This window comes from Lissotriton vulgaris, chromosome 2_1 (genome assembly GCF_964263255.1).
Source record: "Lissotriton vulgaris chromosome 2_1, aLisVul1.2, whole genome shotgun sequence".
Taxonomy (NCBI): Eukaryota; Metazoa; Chordata; class Amphibia; order Caudata; family Salamandridae; genus Lissotriton; species Lissotriton vulgaris.
The window spans coordinates 1,077,491,411-1,077,509,191 of record NC_141687.1 but is presented as its reverse complement, the minus strand read 5'-3'; the positions used below and the strand labels follow the sequence as shown (position 1 = coordinate 1,077,509,191).

The window sequence follows — 17,781 nt, the reverse complement described above, 5'->3', positions numbered from 1 at the left end:
CACTTCGGAATACTTTCACTGACCATGTTCATTGGTTGCAAGCGCGTATTTCACAACAATGCGGGTGTTTCACAGTGTTCAGAAAATGTGAATACCACAACTGCAAGCAAAATGACAAAGGTGAACAACAGCAACTAGCCATCACGCAACACCACAGGAACACTGTGTTTTTGCTAATTGCAGCACTCATTCATGTATCGCGTCACGTATCACTCACAAGCCAATCTCAGTGTCAGGCAGGATCTGGTTGCCAATCCATGACCACATGAACACTATGTTTCTGCTCATTGTAAAAGTCATTAACATACCTCATGCAGAGTCAATTTCTAAGCCAATATCACCAACATCACGGTATAACTTGGAACCATACACGTGCAACGTGGCGACTCTCAAGAGCTCCCCCAAAAATACACCACTTCCTGATATGCTATATCATCCCTCACCCGTATTCAGCAGGTTCACGTGCCTAAACCGGTAGCCAAGTTCTGTGTGCAGTCAAGTTGAAAGGACTTGAGTTCCCAGCTATTGCATCAAAAATACTTATCGGCCCCACAATGATACTCTGTTGTGTTGTATATGTTGATTAGCCGCTTGCTAAAAATAACAAGCATTTGCAATGCAATAGGTCTCGCATTTAAGAGCGTTTGATCGATTAGCATTGTAAATGACAATGCCTTTTATTTGTGTTTTTTTTAAAAGCACATAAATAAAAGGCATTGTTGAGAGTGGATGTCTTACTGAATCTGGATTTATCCACTTTGAAGCTGGCTTGACGTCTTAGGATTCAGTTACCACCAGAAATTGGAAGTTTTTGGGATAAATATTCATCCTTGTTCCGGTAGCTCACTCATAGTGAAAGCATGCAACCTTATATGCATAGCAGAATTCCATAGAATGCTAGCCTTAGGTGTAAGAATAGATATCATGCATTTAAATCTTTTTGTATTAGAGGTCAGAAGGGCGGCCACATAAAAGAGTGTTTTGAGAGGAGCTGGGTAGAATTTGGAAAGGCCAATCTGCAGCTCGTTTCCATTGTAAATGCATTAGATGAGTAGGACCTGGGCAGCCATCTTAAGGTCTTATTTTGGAAGGGAGCATTTTAGACTACAGAGAGTTTTTAGCTCTAATCTGGTGAATACATCCATCTCTTTTCTGGAAAGGTGAAGCCAAAGTAATTGGTCAAATTTGAAGCCAAGCGATTTAACAGAGGAAACAATTTTTGGTTAATGGTGAATAGCTTTAAATCGGCTTGACCAATCTTTGGGCAATTCCTGACATTTCGCAGGAGATACCGGGAACAAATGATGTCTTCTGTTTGTTCAACTTACATTTAATATTTGTGATAATTTTCATAAGTTTTGTAAAGGAGTAGATTCAACTCTTGTGGCTGTGTAAGCACCCATTATTGGTATATTGCTGGATGTCTTCGCCATATTGGGCTACAACAGGCCTCTGCATTGGTAAAATGTCACCTAGTGGTTCCACATAATGTTTGAAGAGTAGGGGCTGATGAATGAATATTGGCGGACTTCGTTGGGGATTTTTAAGCCCCATATATCCTCGTTGCCACTGTTAAGAAGTATTCCAGAAGTCATTGGTTAGATTCTTTATTGCATCCACCTCAGGTCACCCTTAAAACACAGCTTACAGGTAAAGCCCACTCACTAACTGCCATCCAGTAGTCTTGTTTACCCAAAGCTTCAACCTGATGTCACCCAGAAACTAAAGGGGAAACAAGGGTAACATTACAACACATTGGAAAGGAACTGTCAACTGTCATATATGTTGATCTGTCTGTTAGTTAGGACTTGAATGAATTGAGCACTATTTCTTTAATACCCATTAGGTCGCTCAGGATTTCATAATCTAGGGTGTCAACAGCTGCTGAAATGGCAAGGAGGAACAGGAGGCAGACATTTAACTTGTTGAAAAGGTGAAAAGGGTCCCCCTAAATTTCAAGGATGGAGTATTTGGTGGTCCCAGAATGGAACACAGATTAGAAGTCCACTTGGTGACTATTGGTGGTGTGCACTTGGGGGTGCTCACTTCTAGTTTATTGGTGACACATCTTTACAGAATCTTGGAGAGGAGCACAAGGCCTGTGAATTGTTCAGAAACCTTAGGTTGGCATTAGGTGACTTGAGAAGAGGGTGGTCATTGCCCGCCTTATGGGACGGCTCTTGGAGACAGCCTTTGCTCAGGAAAGAGGTAATGACTTGGAAACATGGTGAGGATAGGACACAGCAATGTTTTTGGGCTAGTATTGGAAGTTGGATTCTATGCAAAGACCACATCAATGCAGCAACATTTCTATACACAGCAGTCACTTCCAATGGCCAATAGTCATGAAGTGGGTCAAAAACACAGTATTATTTTAGATAAGGTAATGAACAGAGTGGGTAGTTCTGAGGCACTAGAATATATAACTCCTTGGAGTGAATGGATGAGGAATCCATAGAGATGGTACTTGATGTAGGGAGTTTTTGGCTTATCTGCATTTGTGTGTGGTGCTTGAGGCATTTGATTGAGGAACCTTTAATTTCTCCCACAACTTTCCTTTATAAATATTTATCAACACAGCAGCATGAACTACTCAGGCTGCAATTCTGATGAGCACTCAGAGTGGCAAGGACAGAGAGGATGCAAAATGATGGCCAGGGGCTCAACAGCTCGCATCCGGGTTCAACTCGACCTATCCTTTGATCCCTAACACAGCTCTTGCATTTCACAAGCTCACTCTACCACTGTGGACCTGATTATGAGTCAGGCGGAGCAGAATACCACTCCACCTAATCACGAATGGTCTGATCTTCCAGCCACCGGTTTTCGACTGTTGTGGGAACACCAGACTCGATTTTACTGGACGGAAATAACATTTGGTAAAATTGCCTAAGTCTTTGGGGGCAACAGGAGCCAAGCCTTATCTACCCGGCCCTGCCAAGAGTTTTCTATAGCAAAGGAGAAGCATGCACTGTCCTAGCCTGCCAGAACCATTCTTTCATCCCGCTTCCCCTCCCCGCATCCTTCCCTCTACTGCCCGCATGGAAACCACAGCTCCCATTGACCACCTGCTCGCAGCAGGTGCGGAAATTAGCATTAAACCTCTCGGAATAGCCAAATCAAAACATTTGGCGTGGTAATTTCATGTCTGCAGAATTATTCCACATTTCAAGATGTCTATCTCGTTATAGGTAGACTTCCATGCAGCGATACTGGCCAGCGACTGTACTCTCTGCCACTGGGAATTTACACACGGAATTCCTACAAACTCATAGCCATGGTCTATGTGGGGTTCAATATATAAAATGTTTTTAAAACTTGCAAAACAAATTTCAGATTATACTGTTGCATACATAGTCCAAGCACATGGTAACATATATATATATATATATGCTGAAACGTGTTACAGCGACATACATATATGTGCAAAAAAAACACCGGAGTGTCGTACCTTTGTGTTGGTATTTAATTCTCATTAGGAAGTTGAAACTGGAGGAAAAATACACACACACACACTTCTCTTTCCCCCTGTGCTTCATGCTTTCTTTCTGTCTCTCTCACTCGTGCTCTTCCACTGTCTATTTTCACCCCTCTATATTTCTTCTAGTTATTCTGAATGTCTCTTCTCAACCCCTTCTTCTGTCTGCCCTTGCTTCGCTCAGTCCCTCTATCTCTCTTTGCTTCCTCTTTCTTTAGACTGTTCTTTCTGTATCCCTGTCAATGTCTCTCTTTAGACCTGTCATTATTCATTCTCTCTCACTCCCTCAATCTTTTCCTTTATCTCTATTTCGCTTGGTCTGTGCCTGACTTCTCCCATTTTCCCACCCTTCTTGGGTCTTTCCGGTGCTCTTTTTCTCAACCCCGGCCTTTGCCTCTCTTTAACTCTTTCTACTGGCAAGAAAGCGAAGTTCAAATGTATTGTTAATGGTTTCATTCCCAGTTAAAAATTCTGACCCAGCTCGGAAATTGTGTTTGGGATCACTTCATTCCCCCGGTGCAGGTAATGGACTTTTTGCTGAAGCTTTGTAAATTCTTAATGAGAGACATTAATTGCAGAACTACAAGGAATGCAAATTCTTTCTTTTTTCTAAAAGATCAAAGTGTGCACATGCAAGCCTGCACATTCCAATTTTAAGTAGTTTGTCGAACGCATGTGCATAAGCAGATATTATAAGGGGTGTTATTCACAGTGCGACCCTCACATTCATAAAAGGGTGTTCATTTATTCAATTCTAGATCGTTATTGTTCTCTCCTCCTCCTTCATTTCTTTTTCCTACTTTTCTTCTTCATCCCCTCCTCTGCCTCCTTTTTTTCTTTGTCTCTCCGATATTCCTTCTTCTTCATCTTGATTTTCTTTTCTTTTTTGTATTTTTCCTCTCCTCCTGCTCTTCCTTCATTTTCCTTTTCCCTTTCTTCCTCTTTTTCTTCTTCTCCTCCTTTTCTTCCTCTTTCTTTTCACCTTCTTCCTCGTCTTCTTTCTCCACCCACTCTCTCTTCTTCTTTCTCCTTTTCTTCCTCTTCTAAGTCTTCTTCACCTCCAGTTCTTTCTTTATCTTTGTCCCCTTCTGGTCTTCCTTGTTCTTCATCTTGTATGTATTTTCTACTTCCTTCCCTTCTATTTCATTTCTTTATTCATCTCCTCCTTCTTGTTCTCCTGCTTCCCTCTCCCCTTTTTGCCTTCTTATTAGTCTATATTTTTGCTCTCTTTCTTTTTTTCTTTTTATCTTATTATTATTTCTTACTGTGTTTCTCACCATCCTCTTGTTATACTTATTGTTTTTCCCTTCTCTTTGTCATCATCTTCTTTTGCAACTTGATCATCTTCTTAATATTTCCTCCTTATTTGCTGTCACCTTTACTTCCTCTTATTTCTTCTTCTCCGTACTCTTCTACTTCCCTTTCTACATTCTATTAATTTCTTTCTTCTATTCTTCAGCTTTCTTCTCTTCTTCATTCTTCGTTCACATGCCTCATCTTCTGCTTTGTATTCTGAGTCATCTTATTCTTCCTTTTCTTTAATGTCTCTTTTGATTGTGCATTTTCCCCTATTTAATTCGTTTTCTACATCTTCCTCTTTTTTCTTGTTTTCTTTTTTCTTTTTCTTCTCTATTGTCCCTGCCAGGGGTTGCCGGTTAAGGAACAAATCCTTCGAACTTCATTTCAGCATATAAAACAGCAGAATGTCCTTGTGAGCAGGGATCATGTTTGATTGGCAGTCCTTCTGTACTCTTTACACTTGTTTCGATTTAAGCTTTGGGATTTTCTCTGTCCAGTAAGGTTGGGTTGTCATATTTAAATGATGTCATTCTGATCCATCTCTGTTCATTCCAACTTTGAGCTGAATTATCTCTCAGCCCACTTTGGACAAGAGCTTTTCAGTGCTTTCTAAGATGTTCAACTTTTTTGGGGCATGGTGGGTGTTTGGTCTTGATAAGGCTAGTCACATGGTTAGTCTTTCTGCCTTGACCTAACTTTCACAGCATCATTATTGTAGGCGTGTTTGCGACGGCGTCTTGTTTCTGCAGGAGGCCCAAGTTTTCCAGATTTCTGTTGCCGCACTTTGGGTGGACAGAGGAGAGTTGAGATCCTTATCCCGGATAGGTTTCCTTCAGACGTTTTCTAACCGGGTTGCAATGATCATGTATTTGAAACGAACATTTCTGTTTCTTTCTTGACAGGATTGACCTGCCTCCATCTCACAAGCCAGCTCCTCCTCCTCCAAAGAAGAAACCGGAGATGAAGACTAATTTAACTGCTGAAGATATACAGGTACTCTTGAATGCTGCTCATTCAGTCCATAATGTTTAGAATTGTGTTGTCTTTCTGCATCTCGTTGTGCTGCCGCCCTTCCCACTTCTCCTTACCATCTCAGTGTCCTTCCCTCCATACCTGGCCAACTTGTTTTAGTCATGATCCTTTCTGCTCCTGTAAGGCTCCTTGCTATATGCTCTGGGCCCCTCTTGCTACGAACTGGGACATGAAATAGGCCCGGAGACCAAAATAAAAGTGGCCCTCATATAGTGAATGACATATCTAAAAAGTGTCCAATTTGGGTAGTTTTGAACTTGTAAAAATACACTGTATAAAGAGTGTTGCAAGGTATGGAAGAGTGTGTGTATTTGTGCTTGATACAGGCAATAAATTCAGGGAAATCAACACTAATAACCGGCCGAGCAGATGATAAAACAGGCCGACAACTGCCCAAAAAGTGGCTCACGCCCAGACTTTTCAGACCATCCCATTGGGCTCTGCCTGACTGCCCTAAAGGCCAATCCGACTCTGACTCTGGATCGCTTTCGACCACTTTATGTTCCTTCTGTCCCCGTTCCACCCACCAAACTCATGGCTGTCCTTTTTTCCATCTCCGTAACGTTTGGCGGGGGATCTGGTCAGCTCCACTGGTTCAAACCTTTGCAATTCTTTTGGGCCTGTGCTTCCTGGGGTCCCTGCAGATCAGAGGATCTTCTTGTCACCCCAAGTGGTTCAGGGACCTTCCTGCTTATATTTCTAGGTGTATACTGCCTGCCTCGGTGATCCGCATTGATTCAGCTCAAACGGAGTAACTTGCTAAAGCTGAGAAGAGGTCCTGAGATTTGGACATAGAGATGTATTTTCACAATTTAGATTTGGGCTTGAGATATCACAGCCGGGCAAAAGGCAAAATAAATTCAAACCCTATGAGATCATTTGAGAGAGACTTGAAAGGTTTCCTTGCACATACCATTGTTTGCCGTATTTAGAGCCTCTTAAAGCAGTTCTACCTGCAGTAACTGAAGCAGGAAAAGTGGATTTCAGGGACGTTGACACAGCCTAAAAAGTCTAAAAAGTTACCAGCATCTCCAAAATGTCCTTGCACACTGTGGTTAATGTTATCTTGATGTGAGAGTTTTAGCATAGGGCGAGCGTGATGCAATAAGTTAGGGTCCAGCCCTAATTTTTGCTAGGTACCAGGACTTCAGTAGCTTAAATACAAACCATCAATGCTTTGTCTTCTCACTAATGCTATAATTACCCAAAAATATTATTTTAAACTTTTGAAAACTAAACGTAACAAAGACTTAAAAGATTAACAAAACTGACTGAGAGCTAATATTCTGATGAATTTAAAGCAAAGCAATGTAGTAGAGAAATGCATTTGCTGCATTATTGAGAGTATAGAAGCAGACAGCAACTCTTGGCGCACCTATTAAAAGTATTGAGAGCAGGAGAAAAGATGCACTCACCCAGGCCATGTTGTTTTATTTCTCCTGACATGCTTCCATGTTGGATTTTATCTCAGTGCACAAATACACCTGTTCTGTTCTGGCTTTGCTATTTATCACTACACAGAACTGTGAGTAGTTGTTAACATGCAGTTGGAAGTTTTCCTACACTAACCTCCCATTTTGTACTAGAGGCCTCACTGCAGAAAATATACCTCCAGATTTTAACATGATACCCAAGAGGTAGGGTTGGAATATTTGACTGATTTAACAGGATTGAGGCCCTTAATGGCTTGGAGGTCTATCTGGGCCAAGGATGAAACAGGCTTCATAGGAGAATAATTATCGACTGCCTCCGACTGGTTAAATTTAGTCAGATCCCATGGCTTAAATATGTTTTGACTTCATATAGAGACGTGTTTGATCTGGACGTTTTTGTGGATCCAGTAAGCGCCATTAATATTTCTAAACAGGAGCTCAAACATGTCTATCTGGGGGTTAAAGCAAAATTGCGTAGTGAAGCCAGCCGCCAGTTTACAACACATTTATTTTACCATTCTAATAACTTGGCAGGCTATGGCTTTTCAAAGTACCTAAAAGTGGTCACCAAGCAATCTCACCTGTATCTCCTTACAAGATTGAGATTAGGCATTGTTCATAACCTGGTGGCTTTCCCCCTGATGAAATAGCATACGTCATTCCCCTGTCCATGTGACGGAACTTCCAAACAGAGCACTGTGTACTTTTTGCTTATCTGCCCCCTGTATTTGCATCTCCGTATTGCTTATCTTAAACCCCTTTTTAAGAAATACACTGTGTCCACTGTTAAAACTGCTATGAGGTTTTTATTTGCACTTGATGTACCGGATGTCTGTTTTTTTACTGCAACTTTTATTCTGAAATCCGTGTCCGCCAGGAAAAGTATGGAATTTATAACCTAACTGTGAATATACCCCTTCCTGTATATTTTGCTGCTATGCCGATCGTTATTCCTCCCCTTGTTGTGATTGTACTGAATCACTCATTTTTTTAAAACGTTTTAACAATTTTTTACTGGATATGTATGTAATATTTTGTGTGTTTTATGATTGTTTTCTGAATGATCGAATAAAGCTTTTGAACTGAACTGAACTGAACACGATACGCGTATGGAAAAGAAATCAGGAGATATGAAATTGTACTAGATAAAGTCCCATATGTACATGCATGGATAATTTTACTAACTCATACCTTCCGTTTTTGCTGCAAATTGCGTTTTTTAAATTTTTTATTTATTATTATGTTTTTTTCAATGGTACCGTAAGTGACATACAGTGTAGCAGCCACTTTGTCTCTGGGTATAAGTACAATTCCAGGAATTGTCAGCGATTGTGGTAGTTATTTCATTTTACAATGTTTTTCTTCTGGTGAAAGTGGTGTGTGCCGCAGATTTCACTTCCACACTCAGTTCCCTTATGACGTCATTTGTAAATTTCTCTGGTGCTGGAAGGAGCTTCCCTCAGTCTCCACAATTATTCAACAAATCAGTGTTTGTTGCATCTCAGGGTCTAGCGTGAAAAAACCCTGTGTACATTATGCCTGGCAGTAATCGGGAGCCATCTGAAATCTGCATACTGTATCAACAAGCTCATGCAAATCTTCAAGAGGGTTTGAACATATGGGGGCAGATTGTACAAACAGAATTCCCTCTGATTGTCCAAGAGTTCCAGAGGTTCAATCTAACAACTGACTATAAAAATATTTCCTTTTAGATACATTTTTGAGAATGTATCTGGAAAACTTGCATGAAAACTGACCCTCCTCGAACTATTTGGGACACCCCTGTTTTGGAACCACCTCGCTACAATGGGTAGTGACAGTTTGGTCGTGTGAAATTGTGACAGAGATTGCAAATTGTGCATCCAGTAAATGGTAGTATATAAAACAGTATTTAGGCATGTATTGAGTAGAAACCAAGTCTCTCACTGTGAAGGAGGGGTCTGCAGTCAGCTTAAGGTAGATTTGTAAAATACTCACAAACTGTGATTGCTGTAAGGTTGAAATGCTGGTGTATGTGGTCTTTACCCTGTTTGCAAAGTCTTTCTGTGCAAACTTACCTTCTCCCAGCATGAAACTATACTTGGTGGTCTGTGTTTTATGGGGTGCCATAGTGTGAAACTAAGGTCCGCATTTATAAGTTGGTGGACGGCCCAATGTCTCACCAGGGTGATGGAGAAGATACGAAGGGAGATCGAGAAAGTGTCATAGAGACGGCCCGCCACATTTCTAAATTACTGCTTGGCAGGCGGTCACTTATAAGGCATTGTCAGGAACTGCTGTCACGGCGGTTACTGCCAATGTATTTCACTGTTTGGTCACCAAAGAGTTTTCATTGTTTATTTTTAAAAAGAAAATCCTAAAACAGGATTTCAATTTTGGAAATAAAAAAAGTAATGCTCCCCTTGTCGTGGGAATCACCTCCCATAGCCAGGGGACCATTAGTAGCATTTTACTGTCCCTGTCCGCCAGAGTTCGCCTTGTGGTGAACTACAGTAAAAAACATGGCTAAATTTCCGAATATCTTGATTGGCCATTCTCTGACAGCCATTACTCTGACGGGAAGTGGGAGAGGTTTGGCTATGGCAGTGGCAGCGTAGTCACTGCCGTAGCCAAACCTATGGTCTGCCCACATCTAAATCGGGCGGGCGGACCATTATGTTCTCAGTAAGGATACTATGTCGCTGTTGCAATAAGCATGCTTACCTCCAAAATATAAATCAGCCCCTAAGTGAGGGTGTTGATTTTGTCATACTCTACAATGGTTATCCTTGTACATAAAGTCCTAGTCCTCATTATAAGAAGTCACACAACTCGTGCTATCATTTTAATGGGTACAGTGTCAGAAATGTTTTGAGCAATGCTTTTTAGAACTCAGAATTTGATTGACAAATATGGTGTCTGTGTTTACAGTTAGACCCGTTAAGACCTCCGCCTCTTTCGCTGGGTTTAGCAGAAATTATAAATGCAATTACAATACAATACAATTCTACCATTTATTTTCATACAAAGTATGGTCTGTTGCATTAATTGTGGTGCACTGCCTTAAGCTTAAGTTTGAGAACACATGAACAAGCGTGCTGGTGGCATACTATTGTTGAGTGACCTAAAATGAACGGGATTGTATTAAAAAGCCAGCAAAGTGCAAAACAAAAGTCAATGGCGTTTGGAAATGCCTGTCCCTGTCGCCATGTTCGATCAACGTACCTCTTCTATGTCTCACAACCCAGCAATCTAGGTTCAGCAATTCAAGACTGGCTGACATCACTCTCTTGCAAGCTCCTCCCCAAAGAGAGCCAGAAACTCTCATCAACATAGAGAGCTGGCTGGATGACAGGATTCAATAAAAGACCTCTGTCTGAACGAATTAAAAGCATTTAAATTGCAGAATACCTGAAAGGTGGGGACGGACACCAGAGTCTAGGAGCTAGTAAAACCATTTCTCCACAATGGAGGTTGAATTAATGATTTTGCAGAAGCTAGTCAGAAAGAAAGATTAGGAATTTCAAAACAAATTACCCGTAATAATGAGACTCATTTTAACCAGGCGGTTTTCAAAAATCAATGACAGCCGAATGCGTTGCGGTTCATTTTTTAATTGTCCTGGAATGCCCATAATGCTTAGCCCCCTCTGAAATCTTTCAATGTCTAATGCTTCTTTGCATCCCTTCGGCATGCATTTTTCTGATAGATGGCACAGTTGATGAACTTGCTGAGTAGTTGCTACGCTACAGCTGGCCATATTTGGCATCTGTTAGAAGGGTTAAAAATATTGCACGGATAACATTTCAGGCATCATAATAAAACATCTGCTGTAGATAAAGGCTGCATTTAATGCGGCCTCCTACGCATGTGCATTGGAGTGTAAGTAACGCGGCTCTTTTTTGGATTCAGCGCCTCCTTATAAGAGATTCTGTCTTTAAGTCGAATTCTCATTTCAGTCACACATCATATTTTGAACAGAAGGTGTTACCCAAAATATAAATATATTCTTGACAGCATGGTTTTATTTTTAACTCTGGAAACAAACCAGGGAGGTGATCAGCTTGATTAAATCGTGTTGACTCATCACACAGAATGGTGATTTCTGAAAGACAAAGACATTTTTTGCTTAGCTCTATTCTATTCTATTACACTATGTTATCATATTACATGAGGTATTTGTTAATCTTGTACTAGGGTTTGAGAATGAAGTGCAGCAGTAGATGCATTCAAGGGGGTCTGAGAGGTTATATAGTTATTGATTTTGTATTTGTGTTTAATTTACTCAGCATAATGTATTTCTAATTTGCTGTAAAGGTTGCAACATGTTCCATAGTTTCAGGATTTTAACCTTCAGTCATTGGAAATTCAAAGATCAATCAATGCAAAGGTGTGGGAAGGTTAAGGGTAACAGATGGGTGTTATTGGCATACACAGACATGAAGTAGCAGCAGCAGACATTTGAGGAAGCGGGCAGTGTTTAATTCTGACGGATTTATGTCAGAGTATCATGCACAGAAATATCGCTAGGCATAAATATTGTGTATCCTGAATATCGCTTTCAAAAATATAATCCCATAATGTATACCTTTTCCAATGATGATGCTAAAGGGCAATACTTTGTATAAATAATATTTGGGACACAATATTCTGAAAAAATACATCTATCAGTTTGATTTATACACTTTTCTGCTAAAATGTGTGCAGAAATAACCTTTGAATCCCAAATGCAGGGCAGTCTCCCTGAAAATTGCTTACTAAGATAATGTTTCAAAACTTTCCCAACTCCCAAGAGGAAATCTGTGACTTTTTAAAGGCCATCAGCAGATTTTGCGGTCAGTGTGATAAAGTATCTTCTAATCTATACCACTGCCAAACAATAAAAGCAATTGTGTCTATGCTGATGGAGTAAATAGGCATGTTTCAGCAAAAGATGGTGGGTGGATGAAAGGCGTACGAGGTATATTTTTTCAAAGCTGCTGTGCTGTGCTGCACTGCACTGCGTTGCGTGAATGGGAAAGAGCTGAAAAGTACCATATCTATTTGAGGTTACGTACCGCAAATGTAGGCACCCTTGCACAATGGTGTACGGGTGCCTGCGTTACAGGCAAAAAAAATGATGGAGAAAGGGATACCCTGCACCAAAGGGTAAGTACACCATTTTGGTACAAATGCAGGTCTACAAGTCTTTGTAAATCTGGGGTTCTTTCAATACACACAGGTGGATGCATAGGAACACAAATGCCCTTCCCATCCAACATCTACCTGAACAAAGTAATGCAAGGCAGCGCTATGGACCAAGTCACGTTAATTTGCATCTGGTAAACCACGCAAAGGCACACAAAGTGGATCTGCATGGCTTAGTAAATACCAAAAATTAGTTTGTGCCAGTGCTGAAATATAAAAGTGACACACCCCTGACGCAAAATCACTCAAATCTGGAGTTTAGTGTAGCTCAGAAAACTGGTTTGTCAAGTGATCCAGTTTCCCAAATGCATACAACTTCATGTGATGAGCAGCAAGATCCACTCGACCAGTCTCCACACTGGATTTCTTTGCTCAAGATGTGTTCTATGCCAGGAAATGCTGAGGCAAGCCTCTGCAACCCCTCTCCCCAAAGGTGATGGTGTGGAGAGAGGAACGCAGACAGGGAGGTAAAGGGAGTAAGTTGAGCAGTTGATGGGGGTGATTCTCTGCCCAGACATTGACAGGATCGAGAACACGAAAGAGGAGACAACTTTCAATCTTGGGAGTCTACGAGCCGGTCATTGCAGCAGTGGGTACTGTTTTCAACTGCTGAAAGACCTGCTGAAACCGCCTTCTTTTTTTCAAATAAAGACTTATAAGTTTTTAATTTTGTGAAGCTCGGAAGCCTTTTTTTCTAAAAAAAAATATATGAAATTCCAAATTTGAGAGCTTAGCGAATTTGCACTCAGTACAACTCACGCCAATGATATTTCATTTTGTTCCTTGTATTGTTTTGAAGCTAGAACCTTTGATGATGCTCCAAGGTTTATCATTCGACTTGCTGAAAACCAATATATAAGCATTGTCAATATGCAAATAACATATATAGCCCAACCTCCACACACAGGCAATTACTGTGTAATGGAAAATCCGTGCCAGTGACATCAATTTTAGACATAATACTGGGTTCATCATCTCTCTGTGAGAAATACCTTTAACATCTCCATATTACCAACATTATTACTGTCATCTCCTTCCTGATTTCTATTATTATTATTATTGCAACTATCAGGGCCCCAGGGCCGTATCTGACCTGTCACTGAAAATACGCATACCGCCGAGAAAATTGGTCCCTTAAAGCAGTTGTTTACAACCTAAAACATAATTATATGGATCAGTCTTAAAAAAGCCACATACTGAGAACATCTGCTAGGCATAAAGCCCGTACATATTTTAATAGCTGCTGCACATTTGATTTTTTAAAGAATTTAGTGTGCATATAAAGATGCAGATTAAAAAATATATTTTAAACAGAGTAAAGGGAAGGAAGGAGCATGGCTATTGTAACTCAACACGCCAATAAGCAGTTTAACTGCTTAAGCCTAATTCAGAGTGTCGACAAAAATAGCGATTTCTCTCTACAAAATCTTTTTTCTTCCTGCATCAATAAAATGCTTGTGCATGTTGAAAAATGTTGGTACTTGTGTATGGCTGAATTCCTCAAATTCATTTATGCCTGTGAAAATTGCCTATTTTACTCGGTGCACTGTGAGCCATGCACAACATCTCTACTAAGGAATAAGCTAAGGGTCTGAAAACTGCATATGAAGGAGCAGCCTTATTTCACATAAGAGTGCACCAGCTTCTGACTACTTATGTGCAAATTTAGTGGCGGTCGGCATGGATCAGGAATGGGGGGGGTGACACAGGGGAAGCGGGTGTAAAAAAAAAACAAAAATAGTAAATAACTTACCTTCTTGTTGCTTCCTCGCCACATCTCTCCTTAGTCCCTCGCTCTGGCCAAAAGAGGAAGCACACCCAGGCTCCCAATCAGGCAATCACAATGGTGCAATGTAGTGTTGTGATTGGTCTGAGTGCCGTGGTTCGGCGCTCAGACACAGACTGAGAGCCTGGGCATGTTCTCCATACAGGCTGTAATGCAGCCTGCATGGAGACATGCAAAGTGCGCTCAAATGTTTGGCCAGCCCGAGACGGCCGGCCAAATATTCGCACACATTTACAGTGTGGTCACCACTTCCCCTGCTCCAGTCGTGAGAGCAGTCCCAACTGTTGGACATCAGGAAAGGACAACTTGTGTTATTGTCATTTAATTTTATTGTAATTTTATTTTTCCTTAACTTCACTGCTAAAAAGCAGAGGGGCGATGCGCCTCCTCCTTTGCGGAGGAGCTGTCACCATGGAAATTTCCAAAGTCAAACAACTGGCAACTTTCCAATTTTTTAAAAGTGTTACGCTTGTTACGTTTAAAAAAAAGTATCTTCAGTAGTGCTTTACAATAGTAAGGATACCATTCCTACTGCAGTGAGGTGATGTAGGTGGTGGTAGGTTGATTGCTGGTGAGCGCAGCGAGTTTCAGTCTCTTATCATAATCTGAACACCATCTCATACTCTGTCCCTTCCCTTCACCTTGCCCCCTGAAGTAATTGCCCATCCCCAGTTTGAGAAGGTCCTTTATTCCACGCCTCCTCCCACCTTCAAACACCATTTCAGATCAGGACTCCTGGGCAATTGCCCAGGGCCACAACCTTTCAAGTAGCCCCCTGTGAAAGTAAACTTTCCCCCTCTTTCTAAGCTCTGTCCATTTCTACATATCAACCTCTCCTTCTCTCTGCCTATCTCTATCTCTCTTTTCCCAGTGTCATGTGTCAGTGTCATGTCATTGGATGGCTTCACAGACTATGGCTGGTCCTGGGCATGGAGAAGCTCACACTGACGATGGCGGGTAGGGGGTCTGAATTTCCAGAGCTCTGGCGACCTTTACTCACACTGTTAACAGCTGAATTCCGGGAGTTGGCATGCCCCAGATATTTGCGACTCCTCCGTAGTTATGGTTAGGATTGTGTTTCCATAGGACATGTCCCTTTGTGTTGCTAACAACTTTCAATCCATTTGACAAATCTCCACATCACTTTCCAAAAGATTGCTACTTTTTGACTAGTTTGCGCATGGACCGTTTTCAAGTGATCCATCACGCAGGGGCCGAGAGAAAGTGGGGGGTCCCAAAATGCATTTTTCCCAATACATTGTTCAGTAGAAACATTCGGCATAGCAGCAGCACAAACCACTGAATGGATTTACTCCAAATTTGGCAGAAAGCTAGATCTTGGTCCAGAAACAGAGCTTTTCGTGTTTTGATAAAAATATGTTAATTATTTTTGGAGAAATTAAGGTTGAAAAATTGATATATATATATTTATCATGCTGAGTAGGATTCGCGAATGCAACTGATCTCAAGCTGAGATATGATTGGCTAGCCCTCACATCAACCAGGAAGTGGTGGCTGCCATTTTAGTACTTGGGACTGAGTCCTGAGTCCTAATAAAAATCTAAAAATAAGACAGAGGGAAGGGACCCTCACTCAAGTCAGGGTAAGGGAATCACCCAGCTAAGATAACCCCTGCACACCCCCTTAGTAGCTTGGCATGAGCAGTCAGGCTTATCTCACAGGCAATGTGTAAATTATTTGTATACACAGTAACACAGTGAAAATACTACAAAAGGAGTCCACACCCATTACCAAAAATAGCCAATATTTATCTGAATAAAACAAGACCAAAACAACAAAAATCCAACATACACAAGTCAAAATATGACTTTTAAATGATTAAGCAAGTTTAGTCCATAGAAATCAATGGATGCGCTTGTTTAAGACAAAGTGCCTTAGGTGCATCAAAAATCAAAGATGAGAAAAGATGCAGGTGAGGCGAGGTGACAGAAAAGCAAATGATGCGCTAGTTCCGTACTATGCATGGGAGGCGATTCGTAGGTTCCTTACTGCTACATGGGAGATGAGGCATTGGTTCATTCTGCTAAGCAGGGTAGGTGATGCGTTGGTTCCTTACTGACAGGGAAGGTGATGTGTCTGTTCCTACTGGCAGGGAAGTGATGCGTCAGTTTCTGGACACATGTCCTCGGTTCCGTACTGCGGTGCAGTGTCGATGAAGAATTGGCACCCCGAGACGATGCATCAAAAATCCAGATGCGCGACATCGATTCAACAGCAGTGAGTCAGGCATTGCATTAATTCCGCAGTGTCAAAGCAAGTGCTGCATCTGAGTCAGAGAGGGCATCACAGACGTTGGGGATGTGGTGCTCGAGACTCATGCAGCGGTGAGTCTTCTGACACATTACGACAGCAAGCTGGGGTCTGCGATAAAGGCCATGGTTGATGCATCAAGGAGGAACCACGCTTCAGTGCAGACACAATCAGGGCTGCAGGCCCACTAGTAGCATTTGATGTATAGGCCCTAGGCACACCTGGTCCTCTTTAGTAGGGACTTACTAGTAAGTCAAATATGCCAATCATGGATAAATCAATCACCAATACAATTTAGACAGGTTCTACAGGGAGCACTTGCACTTTAGCAAAGGTCAGCAGTGGTAAAGTGCCCAGAGTCCTAAAAACAGCAAAAACGAAATACAGCCCACAATTAAAACAGAAGGACCGAGGAAAAAGACAGGGGAAAGATGCTAGGTCTAACAACTACTAATTATCCAACATATTACATCACTCATGACATCTTCTAAGACATCATTGATAATAAGACTGCAGCATTTCAAATTAAATTATTGATGAGAAACGTGCTTATGGGGGGTCTACCTTGTGGCACAAGTTTTATTTACTTGAGATAACTATAACATTACTTTAACCTTTGTGTTCTTCAGTGAAATAAATAAATAAATATATATATATATATATATATATATATATATATATATATATATATATATATATATATATATATATATATATATATATATATATATATATATATATATATATATATATATATATATATATATATATCCTTACAATATTGCACTATTATGTGTTGGCGCTGTGATGAAGCTATACCATGTTGATTGCCTGCCTCCAAACTTCATGACCTCGTTCCACACTCCTGAATAGGTGGATCTGTAATCAACACCTTGCACCACACAGCATAGTGAAGAAGGTGGCCAGGATCTCAATACACACTGGAAGCTTTACTCTCCCATCAGGCATAAGGACCACCTTATAACTGCTGCAATGTAATGTCATCCAATGTAGTTTGTGCATTTCTGACGATATTTATATGTGCTAAACCTACAACTATTTTACCTGATAGGGCTACCCGCCAAGGGGAGTAGTCTTGAACTGCAAAAAAGCTCTTTTTTTCTCAAGTTTTTAACATTTCTTCATTGTCTTGTAAGTTGTAAATTTTAAATTGCAAAAAAAACGCTGAAAAGTTTTTTTTACATCAAAACAATAGCAAAAATGAATTTGTAGTGAGAGAGTTATTTTGCAAAAATAGATTTTCAGAGACGTCTTCCCGTCAGTAATGTTTTGCCAAATTCTTTGTAAAGTACTTT

The 17,781-nt window shown here is 40.8% G+C and overlaps 1 protein-coding gene across 2 annotated transcripts in view; it reads left to right on the top strand.

The window, feature by feature from the left end:
• Positions 1 to 17,781, top strand: part of NECTIN1 (nectin cell adhesion molecule 1) — a 445,468-nt gene that overhangs the window by 347,187 nt on the left and 80,500 nt on the right. For both annotated transcript variants that reach the window (XM_086956780.1, XM_086956779.1), the window contains exon 7: positions 5,680 to 5,770. In XM_086956780.1, the coding sequence (XP_086812906.1) occupies positions 5,680 to 5,770 (91 nt within the window). The remainder of the gene's footprint in view (positions 1 to 5,679; positions 5,771 to 17,781) is intronic.